The sequence below is a fragment of the Citrus clementina genome, unplaced genomic scaffold, assembly GCF_000493195.1.
Source record: "Citrus clementina cultivar Clemenules unplaced genomic scaffold, Citrus_clementina_v1.0 scaffold_7, whole genome shotgun sequence".
Taxonomy (NCBI): domain Eukaryota; kingdom Viridiplantae; phylum Streptophyta; class Magnoliopsida; order Sapindales; family Rutaceae; genus Citrus; species Citrus x clementina.
In genome coordinates this window covers 10,066,223-10,081,271 of record NW_006262075.1, presented here as the reverse complement: position 1 = coordinate 10,081,271, position 15,049 = coordinate 10,066,223, and the positions used below count along the sequence as shown (strand labels likewise).

The 15,049-nt window shown below is 33.7% G+C and overlaps 1 protein-coding gene across 1 annotated transcript; it reads left to right on the top strand.

Moving 5' to 3' along the window:
* Positions 1 to 11,271: 11,271 nt before the first annotated feature.
* Positions 11,272 to 14,496, top strand: LOC18036302 (wall-associated receptor kinase-like 10). Its single transcript, XM_024180688.1, has 3 exons — positions 11,272 to 12,170; positions 12,261 to 12,428; positions 13,266 to 14,496. The coding sequence occupies exons 1-3, from the start codon at positions 11,324 to 11,326 to the stop codon at positions 14,474 to 14,476; spliced, it is 2,226 nt and encodes a 741-aa protein (XP_024036456.1). The 5' UTR covers positions 11,272 to 11,323; the 3' UTR covers positions 14,477 to 14,496.
* Positions 14,497 to 15,049: the final 553 nt, after the last annotated feature.

The window sequence follows — 15,049 nt, the reverse complement described above, 5'->3', positions numbered from 1 at the left end:
AACTTGAATGAATGCTCCCGAACTTGGTGATGGCGCCAGAAGCCCACTACTTATATGGCCCCGCAGTTAGGATTTTATTTTAGTAGAACTAAACATTACAAGCCCAATGGGCAATTTTCAGAAACCTCCCCTGAGGTTTGATATAATTTCACTTAGATGGCGAGTTTGATTATATTCTCACTTACCTCCCATGCCGTTAATATACATACGGTTTGACCGTTAGTTGACGAGGGCAAATATGTAAAAGAAAAGCTGAAATTATAAAAAAAATCAAATAACAATAAAAAAATAGTTTAAAATCTATTGGACAATTATATTAACCGATTAGACACAATATCCATTGTGTAAAAGAGTGCATTTCTCTTTCTCTTCTCTTTCCTCAGCACAAAAAAGCAATGGATGACATTCTCTCACAATTTTCACTCCACTCACCTACTCTCATTTGCTGGAATAAAAAGAAATACACATCAAGAGCATACATAACCCATGAAGAAGAAAGACATAGGTGGTCGGAAAAGGCCAACGACTGGTGACGATCAACAGTGGCCGGAAGATGCCACTGTTATTGGAGTTTGTAAGAGGTTAGTTACTTTATGAAAGTCTAAAAATTTTAAATACCTTTGATTTTCTTATTTTTGGAGTTTTATAAGTGGTTGTTGGTTGTTTTTTATTTGTCTTGTTCATGGGTTGGTGGTGGAAAAATTGATTAAAAGGAGAATGAGTTTAGCCATATGTGGCCATGAGTTGAAAAAATTTAATTATTAGTTATTTTATGTTTGTGATTTACACCATACATAGCGTAATAAGGCTATAAAGCAAAAAAATTGTTATTGTTATGCAAATGGGTGTGTAAAATAGAAGTAGTCTTAGCTGTAATTTTTATTTTTCCCGCCAAAGTTTGCTTAAGTTGATATGTTTATGAATTTACAGTGTTTGTGTACGCCCGTCGCAGAAACCCAGTTTCTATGTTTTTGGGTGACAAGTTTGTCTCCCGTGCGACAAGTCCTTATCCCACTAATACAGACTGAGTTTTTGGGTGACATTGTTGTCGCACGTACGATGAACTAATATCGCCCGTATTGAGTTTCTGTGTTTTTAGGCGACAAATTTGTCGCACGGGGGGCAAGTCTTGTCACACAAAAACACTATTTTTGTCTGTTGTGTGGCGATATGCTATTGTCACACATACATTCTGTGTTTTTGGGCGACAGTTTTATGTCTCCCGTGAGACAGTTTTTTGTCGCACGAACGCAATTTCTTTTTTTTAGGCGACAAATAGGATTTTTGGGCAACAAGTGAAACAATGTTTTTGTATTTTGTGCGGTGACATGATCTTGTCTCACATACAGACATTATGTATTTTTGGGTGACAAGTTTTGTCCCTCGTGCGACATTTTTTGTCGCACATACTCAGTTTTTGCTTGTTATGTGACATGCATGTGACATGAAAAATATTAAAATGTATTATTATTATCATTTTTTCTTTAATATTGTAATTGTTGTTGTTGTTATTTAGCAATGTCATTATTATTATTATTATTATTATTCATAATTATTACTTTACTTTCACTTATTAACGTGTGTTTATTCACATATGATATAGACGAAAGACCAGTTGAAATGGACTGCTTTGACTTAGCGGATGAGAATGAGTTTGCTCTTCCTGATTTGAATGATGAGGTTCGCATCGAGCAAGTGATGGCAATAGAAGATTTTGTTGAGATGATGGCAACAAATGACGATAATGATGTCTTTGCAGATGAATGTTCATAAAATAATATTAAAAATGATTTACCTCATGCTGATAGCGAAGGAGAGGTTAATGAAGTTGTGAGATGTCGTATCATCTTTTTGTACTCCGTCATAGGCACAAGATTGAGTTTTTGTATATTTTGTATAAATGTGATACTAACATAGTGACAATGCCATGTATAAAGTATAACTCAGCTATCTATCATGGCACACTGTTACTGTAGTTATTATTTTTGTTCTTTTTGTGTATATGGGCGACTGGTAGATGTATAGGCTGATGAAATTCAGTCAAATTATGATTGTGACCAACTGTAAGCTGTAAAAATGCACGTGATTGTTATTTAAGTGATGGTGACATTCTTGTTAGTGTTATTTTTCAATTCAATTAACTGATATTAATGTTTTTTAGGTCTCGGCATAAATTAAAATGTTTGTTATTTGTTTTGTCGGTTGGGTGACAAATAACTTGATGGAGATTAGTATAGTCTGTTGCTGAGAGAAGTAAATTATGTTTTTGTAGTTTTTTATTTCACCTCCAGGCAAACATCCTGTAATTTAGGGAGACAACATTTATCTCCCGTGCGACATGTGCTTGTCTCCCCAAATTACAGAATGCTTGGCTCGAAATTATAAAAACAAGTATTCTGTAATTTGGGGAGACATGATATTGTCTCTCGTGCAACAGTGCTTGTCTCCCCAAATTACAAAATACTTGTCTCGAAATTACAGTGAGTATTCTCAAATTTGGAAAGACAAGCATCGAGCCAAGCATTCTGAAATTTGGGGAGACAAGCTGTTGTCTCTCGTGCGACAGTGTTTGTCTCCCCAAATTACAGAATGCTTGTCTCGAAAAGTTGGAGCGACGACTGTTCATCTCCCGAGAGATAAATGTTGTCTCCCCAAATTATAAGATGTTTGCCTAGAGGTAAAATTAAAAACAACAAAAACATAATTTACTTCTCTTAGCAACCGACTATATCAGTCTCCACCAGCAAGGGATTCAATTTTGCTACAAAAACCAAACCACCAATATTTGATACAAGCTACTATCAACTTATAACACAACACAGATTCTCACTAGCCAACATCTCAATAAAATTACAAAAAGAAGGCAACTCTTGATTCTCACCAAGCAACAATCAACTCATTAACACAAGGTATTAAAACAGACATAATAACAATCTTAAATATATGAATGGAAGTTCGGTCGACACAAGATTCAATAATTAATATAAAAGATTAATATATCATTTATAACATAATATCACCGTTAAATATGTCAATGGCAATCTTCCTCCTAAAATATTGTCCATGCCAACTGTCAAAATTAAATTGTAGCTTGAACATTAAGTACACCGTAAACATTAACATAAACACCCCACAATCGCCGCTTACGGGCTGTTGTTGAGGCACATCATCAACGCTCATCAGTTTCCATGGTTCCGCACTATGTAAGTTTGGCCGGATGTCGTAAAACCCAACATCTTCCAACCATTGGGGAAAGATAACTTGAAGTGGCTTCAAAAGCTGACAATACGTTTTGTCCTCGCGAAACTCCTTCATTAAGTCATAGATAGACATCTGCTTGCGCCGGAAGTCTACCCGGGGTACAACCCAATGGTTGTCTTCCAAGTTAATTGGAATTAAAACCTGTAGATGGCCATAAGAATTCCTATCCAATGTTAAGATATCATAAAATCTTGAAATTATTATTATCAGAACTATATTGAACCATGTAGAAACACACACCATATCACCGACAACGAACCAAAGCGCGCGCAATGGCCGCTTGTTGTGTGCGCGATGAGTGCGCTCGTCACGCGCCCGAGAAGCACACGTCCCGCACGCAACGACTGCTTCTCGCACGGGCGATGGGTGCTGAAACGCGAACGAGATGAGCGCTCATCGCGCACGCGTTTCAATGCCCGTCGCGCGAGCGCGAAAGTTTCTCCACTCATCGCGCGCGCAATTTTGCAGAATTCGTAAATGCGTTTTAAGCCGTTTCTCACAGATTTGTTGTGCTACATGATGAGTTTACAAAATTTGTCTCCCCATCAATATGCCATTCTACTTAATCTACTTAAAATGAGACAAACAAACCGTAATAGGCATTTTGTCGAACACCTCATGTGCCATTTTTTACCTATCAATTTAATAAAACTGTTTTTGATATTCACACAACAATCAATCCTAATACTCATCTATAATCAATCTTACACTCATCTAGCTATCAATATCATTTCATTTCATTTCGGTATAAATAAATATGGTTAAAAAAGAAAAAGAAAAATGATTTATATAAAAGGAAGAAGGAGATGGGTTGAATCCAACTTTTTAGTCTAAATATGGAGTACTTACAGTAGTAATTAATTAAAAGAGCAGCTGGGCTTGAGAAAATGCTTGTTCCTTTCCTGTAAAATTAAAAAAAAACATATAAATTAATTGATTAATGGAGAATGGGGGGAAGCAAGTATTGTGTAATGTGTGTAGAATATATAGATGGAGGAGAGTCATAGTATCAAGAACTGCAACTTATACTGGAAAATTCGGCCAAAATGGGGAGAGCAAACCGTTTTTGCTTTTTTATGTCATAATATTTATTTATTTATATATAAAATACAAAAATAATATTTTATTACTTTATATTATAAATTAAAAACAACAATATATGTGTGTATTTTACTTAATTGCTCTTGTCTCTACATTTTTTTAAAAAAATAATGGAATGAGGAAAAAAACCTTTCCAGAGAGAAAAAGGTGATGAGGAAAAAAGAGAGAGATTCATTCGTACTAGAGATAGACCTTCTCACCAAAAAAAAAAAAAAAGCACATGAACATGGTGATTTTTTTATTTTTTATTTTGTTAAAATGAGAAACAAAAAGAGTTTGCAATATAAGCATAGCCAAGATTACCGGTAACTTGGCAGAAATATTGCGGCCAAAATTGGCGGAGGTAGAGTCACGTGCTACCGGAGATCAATTTGCTGTCAAAAGCTCGTCCACCCACCGTCGATTGTTGCCGGAAAAGTCAAGACCTAGGTTGAATTTGGAGAGAAGTATGGTACCCTATTTTTGTCCATAAACACACTCATTGGTAAAAGCACCCGTATGAAGTTGTTGGTGCCAAATCTTAGGCTTGGTTTAAGTGGTTTGGATATTTTAGTAATTTTACAAGTCAACTAACGGTCAAACCGTATGTATACTAACGGCAGGGGAGATAAGTGAGAATACAATCAAACTCGCCATCTAAATGAAATTATATCAAACCTCAGGGGAGATTTCTGAAAATTGCCCCAAGCCCAATTAGCCTAAACTAAATTAAGGATTTCTTTAACCCAAGATCGTAAACTGAACAATGCCTGCACTTTCTCTTCGCAAAGCTCGAGAAGCCCAACTCCAAGAGGATCTATTTTTAACCACACCGATTTTTATTTAGTCCATTTTTATAGATGGCATGGATAAAAGCAACGCAAGGCCCAAAATCAAGCTTCAATAATTTGGGTTTCGATGTGGAGAATGACGAAGTAGAAAATGATAAAAAAACAAAACTTCTGAATAGATAACATGTTAATGATAAAAAGTTACCCACAGTCCCACACTATGCTCTACATCTTCTTTTCTTTTTTTCTTTTTTTTTTAAGAATCTTTTTCCGTTAAACAGTCGTTTGTTTAGACGGCCAAAACGCGTTTCATCTTGGTACGTTCCATTAACGGTCAAGTAAACGTAGGACCTTTGAGGCACGTACATAATTTCATGATGATGTATTTGCCATGAAAGCTACGGAAGCCAGTTAGGTTGAAGTTCGAGGAAAGTTGCCGACTTGTTCATTGGGTAGTCATCAAAGCCAACGTGTTTCATCTTATCGACAGATGTTTATGGAGCAACAAAGTTAATTTCCACTTTCCAGTGTGAAATCTTTCCATTTGACAAAAGTGAATAAAATGCACGATTTCATCAACTTTAAATGAATAAAGTTAATTTCAACTTTATTTGATCTTTACGAGAGAAAAGATGAAAAGGAGTAAAAAAGATACAACTTTAAATGAATTAAAACACTCTTTTGCATCGACTTCCCACTTAGAAATGAATTTGGAAACGTGAGAGTTCATGAAATGGAATCTTCGATTTAGTAACAAAACCGCTTTTACCTTACCCACTAATTACATTGTATTTTTATAAATATCTTATTTTTATTTATTTTTTTAATGTAGGATTGTTTGTTTTCTCTGAAGTATGGATATGACTTATTCTAACTTGTAATTGAAGTATGAATTTTAAATTGACCATTTAAGTTTAAATTCTTCAATATGCCGAATAAAATTTATTTATTTTCTATTTATATTCAAATCCATTTTTTGTATTATTGTAAATATTTATCTATTTTTAATCGTTCTTTCTAGAAATTTATCTTTAAATAATTTGATATCACACCTTCTCGAAACGTCAAATAAATTTACTTGGATTTTATGAAACTATTCAATAGCTTATAATTCTAAAACTAAATAATTAATGCAATACTTTAAAGGAAAATTAAACTAATAAAAATTTGCATATATTCGAATTTTTCTATATATAAATATCCAAGGCTTCTCAAGTGTGGACGTCTGCAGGGTTTTAAAATTCAGAAAGACATAAGAGACAAGAAAATGAGGACTTCAACGTACTGTGTTTTGTCTTTTAGTGCATTCAAATATGCATTCTTTTGTCTTTTAGTTTCGTTTGCATCATTTTAAAATGAGGATGTTTGTGTGTATATGCAGAGTCTTTTTCTCCCGCGGGCACCTCCATTTTTTTTTTCATACAGACAACCTGTTAAATTATATGGTTTAATAGAGTGAGTGTAGATACATTTTTAAACTACATAATTTTATACTGCATTAAAAACTAACTTTATTAAACTGTATGGTTGACAGCGTGTTACATATAAATACACGATTTTAAAGTGTGAAAACGTTTGGGAAAGCTTTAGAATTGTGCGGTTTTAAAGCTTTGTTTATAATTCTATTAAACCCTACAATTTTAAAGATTTTCCGGACCATTTCTGCATTTTAAGATCCCGAATCAGAAAAATTACTATATATATATATATATAATCATTTTTAGTTGCAGTCTCTCTCATTTTTTTCATGCGGACACGTCGCTAAATTACACGATTTAATAGAGTCAACATAGGCACACTATTAAACCTCATGATAAAATATGAGGGTGTCTGCACTGGAGAATGACGGTGAGTGTATATCTATATATATATATATATATATATATATATATATAATTATTCTCATATACGAGCGCCATATTTGTTTAATGTGAATACACTTTTAAACCATATTTTTTAACGAGGAGGGATGTTAGGAGTATTCCCGAAAGCTCCAGCAAGTTCCAACAACCTCCAGGTTGTTCATGAATGCAGCTGATGTCACCGGAATCTTAGCTGAAGCTCTACAAGCTTGGAAGTTAGTAATTAGTCACGTATGCGTACAAGCAAGCATGGTATCAAGTCGTTATAAATTGTACAGCTGTCGAATTCTTATTAGTTTGATGTAAGCTGAATTAGTTACATGAATGTAGTATAAATATCATCCTCTGTACATATTATTCACCGTTCAATAAAATTTTCTCTCATTTGCTCAATATTTTTCTCTGCTTTTCTCATCAACCAAACACACTACTGTAAGCCTTTTCAGTGTAGGAGGTCTTTAAGTGTGCTTGTTAGGTTTCAATCTTCATGTCAATGACTGTAATGTTAATTCGTGGATGTATGTTGACCATTCCCAATGGTTATGAAATAAATTGAAGTATTTTTTTTCCATATGTTTTTGAATTACGTATTTAAGAAATAGAATTGTGAGACTTCTGGAATATATTCTAGTTATTGTGTCCGTTCATTATTTTTTCTGCAGAAACCACCTAGTCATATATGCCAAAAAATATTTATAGATAATAGTATTAATCTGGTTTAGAATACTGAACTTTAACATAATCAAGGATCCTAAATTAGATAATTTCTACTATATATAAATGTATTTAAACAAATTTTCCAAGTAACTGTGATCATCCTTTATAAATTAAGTGTGTAAACATTATAGTCAGGATTGTTTGTGAATGTCCTGAATAACCAGCATATTGCTCTGTAAAATTTTTGCATAACATTTCGTTTGAGAACAGATATGTTTTTACTGTGTTTTGTTATGAATAAAGAACTTGATTAACATATACCAATAATTAAATCTGACATGTTGGGGGAAACACGAAATAATTGATTCCATTATGAAAGCTCTGATTTGGGAAACTTTAGTTAAATTCAAATTTAGTTGTAACTTTAACAAGTTTGTTTCAACTATTTTGTCCTTAACCCATTGCTTTGAAAATAGTAAAAGTGACCGAAATTTTGGTAAAAGATTCCATGACGACATCGCTTGTTTTGACCCCACTATGTCAAGCTTTTAAGCTATCCATTGATTGGGTCTTGAGCATCATGTGTGAATAGCCCGTCGATGTTACAGCGGTCGTAGTTTAATTGTGCCTTCAATCATAAATCTTAAAAGCTCATATTCAAATAATTTATTAATAATGAAATTCGCATAATAAAGAAACTTTAAACGAAATTCCAGAATGTGAAAAAGAAAAATTAAATAAATGAAAAGCGCCTGTCTAGGACCCAAAGTTGGCCTAAATTATTCACTTTATAATTTTTTTTCCTTTTTATTTGACTTTTATTGGACAAAGACTATCATATTACCTCTCATATTATTATTATTATTATGTTTTGAATAATGTTAATGCTATGTTACATGTATATAACTTACAACCCTCTCATATAAATAGTGAATGAGCTCATACCACTCACTATTCATGTAAAAGAATTGTAAGTTACATACATGTAAGTTAAGGAATACTTCAAATAAATATTGTCATATTCTTATTCAATTTCAAGTTACACTGACAAAATTCCTATTTCTCGAACGAAGAAACATAGTTAATTTCCACTTTCCAGTGCGAAATCTTTCGATCCGACAAAAGTGAAAAAAATGCACGGTTTCGCCAACATTAAATGAATGTAACAATTTTTAATTATTTGCTGTTTGCTAGAAAAGATGAAAGAGAGTCAAAAAGACAACAATTTAAAGTACGCTTTTGCATTGTCTTCCGAATGAGAAATGAATTCGGAAACGTGAGATTTCATTGTAACAAGACCGATATTACCGGGCCCACTGATTACATTGTATTTTAATTATTTTAAAGAAATGTTAACATTTCTTTAGCATAATCTGTTGAGGACTATTTTTGAAGATGGTAAAAGAGACTGGATGATTTGGTAAAACATTCCATGACGCCACATGTAATTGACCCATGTCAGGCTGTTACTTCAACGATTGGGTCTCGATCATGGGTCGGAATAACGTCACCGGTAGCGATGAAAGGAGGCACCTTGCACCTAAGAAGTTCCTAAGTCCCAAAAATCTTGTTTTTTTGTCAGATTTGTCTAAATCACAATTATTATGACGTATAATCATGCAAAATAATGTAAAAATAAGTTATTAATTAGATTTTTTTTTTTAAGATTGCACTGTCTTAAACCAGTCAACATTAAGTCTCTCAGTGATCAACTTCGCTTGAAAATTAATCAAATCAGACGATGGCAAATTGACCATGATCTCACAAACCCACAACTTATATCAGTAGAGCTAGTTACTTAGACTAAACATAACAAGCCCACTTGGCCTAAGTTTAGGATCTCTTTAACCCCAGATTATAGACTAAACAATGAATACATTTTCTCAAACAGCAATAAACCAAATCCAAGAGGATCTATTTTTTAACCACATTGATTTTTCAGTCCATGGTAAATGGCAAGACTATGAGCAAGGCAAGGCCGAAATCAAGCTTCCGTAATTTGGGTTTCGAAGTAGAAAATGATAAAAGAACAAAACTTCCAAAGAGATAACATGTTATTATAAAAAGTTCTCTCTATATTACTATGCTCTACATTTTTTTCTATTATTAATAAAATCTCTAAAAATACTATTTTTTAGATATTCAATTTCTTCATTGTGAAATATATATATATATATATATATATATATATATATAATTGTGTAACATGCAGTCTTTAGTATTAAACTTGAAATTTCATCTGCATAGAAATTTCCAGAAACATTGCGGAGAATCTCTTCACAAATTTGTTTGAAATCAGAGGAACTAGGATCTATAAGCAACAGCCTAGCATGTAGCAACTTAACGACATAATCATTTTTTAGTTAGTTAGACTAATTATCACACTAAGCTGATGAAATCTTTGATTTGTTTATTATATCTACCAAAGAGATTTTGACTAGTCTAGTGATGAAAAGAAGCTGAAGTCTCCTCGAGGTTTTGTCAAACTTGTGAAATTGTCTTACGGAAGAGAAATGATACTATGGCAACGTAATTATTACCGGTCCCCTTTTTTTTAATTAAATTTACATTGAACCTCTCGCTTACTCTTCCGAATTAATTATGAAAGTCGGGCCATGTACATACGCAAGGACTTTTTTCAGCTAATCCTCTAACTTCTTCAGCTATTCCTCTAACTTATATATTATGATTCTGTCAATACCAAATATCATATTCCAAGTCTGTAACAATGCTCTCGGTCTCTTCTTTTGAATTCTAACATTAAGTAAAAGTGGTAAAAAAAAAAATGTAAAGTCAAAATTGCACTAAGGATATTGAAAGATAAAAGTTGTAATTTTATGCGAATTGAAGGCTGTAGTTCTGGATAGGGCTATGCCGACACCAAGAGAGTTGTGTCTATTTATAATTTACTTTCATTTATGCAATGTGGGGAGTTGGAATCTTCCCCTCATGAAAAAAAAATGAAATTGAATAGCTAACTACCTTGTCACTCGCGTGATGGATAATGTATTATTATTATTCTTCATTACTTGAGATTTTTAGGAAATTAGCAAGAGAACATCTAATTTGATTGTTGAACCAAACAATGAACTCTCTTGAACATTTATGCAAAGGTTACCTGAACTTTCTAAAAAATTGTTGAACCAAACAATGACAATACAAATGAGCATTCTGCAGGTAGCAGAGATTGAAGACGATCATTGATTGACAGTCGTTTTTGTCCCTTTGGATTAAATAAATAAATAAATTAGCTTTTATCCTCGGCAATTTTGATCAAGTAATTAATAGATTGATGTGAAATAAATATAATGGAATAAATAATAATTGGAGAAAAAATTTAACAGATAAAAAAAATAAATATTATGGGGTCCTTTAATCGCATCCCATGACGCTCAATTAAATGACTTTAACAATGTCTCTTCTATCTTTATTGAACAATGTGACAAAATAAATATAATTGAAATAATAATTGGATAAAAGACTTAACAAATAAAAAGAGGAAGACTAAAAGGGCCAATGAGGTTGAAGTCAATCGAAATTGCTTATACTTTCTTGGTGCTGAAATAAATATATAAATGGAGGTTGGAGAAAATACGGGAGAAGAGTTAACATTCCTTAGATTCGCAAAATAAAAGAAAGAGGAATTTATAAAGTTTGAGTGGTAATACTAATATGGCTGTTGATAATGGTTTGGTTTTGTTGCAGATCATTATGTTACTCTGCACGGTCGAAGCAGCAGCGGAGGCATTAGCGTGTCCAGATCGATGCGGGGATGTCGAGATCCAATACCCTTTCGGAATCGGAGCAGGGTGCTACTTTGATGAGAGTTTTGAAGTAGTCTGTGATGACTCTTCCGGCACTCCAAAAGCTATTCTTCAAAGAATCGGCCAAGAAATTTCCTCATATATATCTTACGGCAGCAGATTTCCCTATATCTTGGTCAATATTTCTGCAATTTCCTTGAATACTAGTAATAATGCTAAAGGCATTAACCTGGAAGGCACTCCATTTTCCTTTTCACAAAGGAAAAATAAGTTCCTGGCCATAGGTTGGGACAACTATGCCAATAACCAGCAGAATGATTCAATTTCAAGTAATTCAACTATCACTGATGCTGGCGGTGGGTGCATATCTATTTGTACATGCAATCCTTCTGGAGATAGTGGCTGCTGTGATGTGTTATGTAACATTCCTCAAAATAGTAGTACTAAAGTTCTCGATGCGAATACAGCGTACGTTTATTCTCAAAGTATTCCACAGGGATGCACCTCTTTTTCTCTGGTTTACCCATATTGGACTTTCTTCAACTATCTGGAAACTCCCAGTGGTTTGAAGGATGAAAAAAAGATTCCTGCCCTGTTGGAGTGGGGAAAATATAAAGGCGACTGTTATGAAGGTTATAATTCACAAACTAAAGTGTGTAACAAGGACGATCGTTGTTTAATACAATTAAGCTCAGGTCATTTCTGTCGTTGTGATTACAGCAGAAGTAGCGGCTACCAAGACGACTTATGTGAAGGTACAGACTTAAACCCTTTTGGACATGAGTGCAGACAGAATTTCTTGGCGCAGTTGAATTTGATCTTCCATTTTCTTTGGCTTTGTGTAGGTTACTTGATCTGCAATACCACAAGCGGACACAATTGCTCCAAATGTCCTGATGGTTATTATTATGACCCGGTTTTCGATGAGTCTGTCCAAGAACCGGGATGCTCCCCAACGAGAACTAGGGATTCATTTCTCCGCAAAAAAACTCGGGTCAAATATGTTGTTATAGGTATATATTTCTACCCCTGTTATTTAAGAAAATTTCCCAACTTGACTAAAAATAATTAAAATAGAACATTAATCTGGCAGAATCAGCACCCGAATTCGTTTTATAATATGACTTATGCACGTGAACTTTTATAAATATTTCTTGTATATTGCTAACCAAACAATAAGACGGTGGATTCAATCTTTTGCCACTTTCTTATAGAAAACCGACTAAAAATGATAGTATCAAAATGAAAATTATACTAGAAATTACACACTGTTAGGATTTTTTATTATTTATATAAAAGAGATATAAAGTCTAGTACGGTAGAGTCATGATACAATCACAAATATTTTTATACACAAAAAATACTGAAGGATCTCATGATTAATTTTTATGTTTTATATTTTTAATCAACCAATCATATCTTGTCACCTCAGTTTGTACAATGTTACATTATTTATAAAGTGTTTGTGGCTCTATAATTATTCTATGAGATATTTTTCTCCCTTAGAACTTGTTCACATTTTATCCACGGTGTTAAAATACAACAACAGAATAAATACACTGCTAGAAGATAAATGCGACATTTTCCCAAACAATTGTTTATCTACGAGTTTTGCAAATTAAAACTAGTTAAATATTTATCTACAAAAAATGTGATTTACATTTCAACAATGTTTTTTTCCTAATCACTGTTTGAACATCAAGGATGAAATGGGGTAGTGTGTGGATTTAAACGTAGCGAAATAAATTTGAAGAGGGACCACTTTCCCCAGATTATATTTGGAAACATTTCTTCTTTTATCATTTTCTGCTTTGTCATTTCGATACTAAGATTGTCTATGAGTGGTGCAGGTTGCACTAGTGGTGGGCTTGGAATGTTTCTACTCATTGGAGCATGGTGGCTGCTCAAGTTTGTCAAAAGAAGAAGGGAAATCAAGCTCAAGCAAAAATTCTTCAAGAGGAATGGGGGCTTATTACTGAAACAAGAGTTGGCTTCCACCGAAGGTACTGTTGAGAAAACAAAATTGTTCACTTCGAAGGAATTGGAAAAAGCCACCGATTACTTCAACTTGAATCGGATTCTTGGTCAAGGAGGTCAAGGTACTGTCTACAAAGGAATGTTAGCAGATGGAAAAATTGTGGCTGTTAAAAAGTCCAAAGTAATTGATGAGAGTAAGGTGGAGGAATTTATCAATGAGGTGGTTATTTTATCTCAAATTAACCACAGAAATGTCGTTAAGCTGCTAGGTTGTTGCTTGGAGACAGAAGTTCCTTTATTAGTGTATGAGTTCATTCCCAACGGAACTCTCTTTCAATACATACACGATCAAAACGAGGATTTTCCAATCACTTGGGAAATGCGATTGCGAATTGCCATCGAAATTTCAGGTGCTCTATCCTATCTGCATTCGGCTGCTTCTATACCTATTTATCATCGAGACATCAAGTCTACAAATATACTTTTGGATGATAAATATCGTGCCAAAGTTTCAGATTTTGGGGCTTCAAGGTCTATGGCAGTTGATCAAACACATATGACTACTCAAGTCCACGGCACCTTTGGATACCTAGATCCTGAGTATTTTCGATCGAGTCAATTTACTGATAAAAGTGACGTTTATAGCTTTGGAGTAGTTCTTGCTGAGCTCCTGACTGGGGAAAAACCAATTCGTTTTACCACCTTGGAAGAAAACAAAAGTTTAGCAGCATATTTTCTATGTGCAATGAAAGAGGAAAGATTATTTGAAATCCTTGATGCTCAAGTCATGAAAGAGGGTGGCAAGGATGAGATAATAACAGTTGCTAAACTTACAAAGAGATGCTTGAACCTTAATGGGAAAAAGAGGCCTACAATGAGAGAAGTGGCAAGTGAATTAGCAGGAATTAAGGCAGGGAATGGAGCTTCAAATGTAATGGAAGAAGGTCTTGAAGGGATTGATTGTGCTCTTGGTGACATACATATAGCTGCAAATTCTGAAACTGATGGATCCATTGACGAATCCTTTTTGGATTGTGTTACTGTTTCAGTGGATGTTGATCCGCTAATTTCAAACAATTGGTGAAGGGATTTGGTACTATGCACCTAATATTTCAAGTTTTATGTTTGAAATTTTAAATCTTGTATTGAGAACTTTCAGATTTTGTGTTTGTGACTGTGATTTTATGTGCATATATGTTAGTGAACTCAGTGTAGGAGGTCTATAAGTGTGTTTATAAGTTTCCAATTTCCATGTCAATGACTGTAACATTAATTTAGTGGATGTATGTTGGTCATGCCCGATGGTTATGAAATAAATTGAAGTATATTTTCCATATGTTTCTTGAATTATGCATTTAATAAATAAAATTGTGAGAATTCCAGAATATATTCTAGTTATTGTATCCTTCAAAAAAAAATTTCTTCGGAAGCCATATGCTCATAAATAGTTAAAAAGAAAAATCTCTACATTATAGTATTTACCTGGTCTAAGATCCCGGATAATTTCTACTGTATATAAACATATTTAAACAAGTTTTCCAAGTAATTTTGATCTTCTTTTATAAATTGAGTGTGTCAACATCGTTAGATAAATGAAAAGCACCTGTCTAGGAACAAAAAATCTTACTGAAGTGGCAAGAATGCACGGTCTTAAACC

Coding starts and splice junctions, on each gene's coding strand:
- LOC18036302 (XM_024180688.1), top strand. CDS start 11,324: ATGGCTGTTGATAATGGTTTGGTTTTGTTGCAGATCATTATGTTACTC. Junction 12,171..12,260: donor CCAAGACGACTTATGTGAAG/GTACAGACTTAA, acceptor GGCTTTGTGTAG/GTTACTTGATCTGCAATACC. Junction 12,429..13,265: donor GGTCAAATATGTTGTTATAG/GTATATATTTCT, acceptor TGAGTGGTGCAG/GTTGCACTAGTGGTGGGCTT.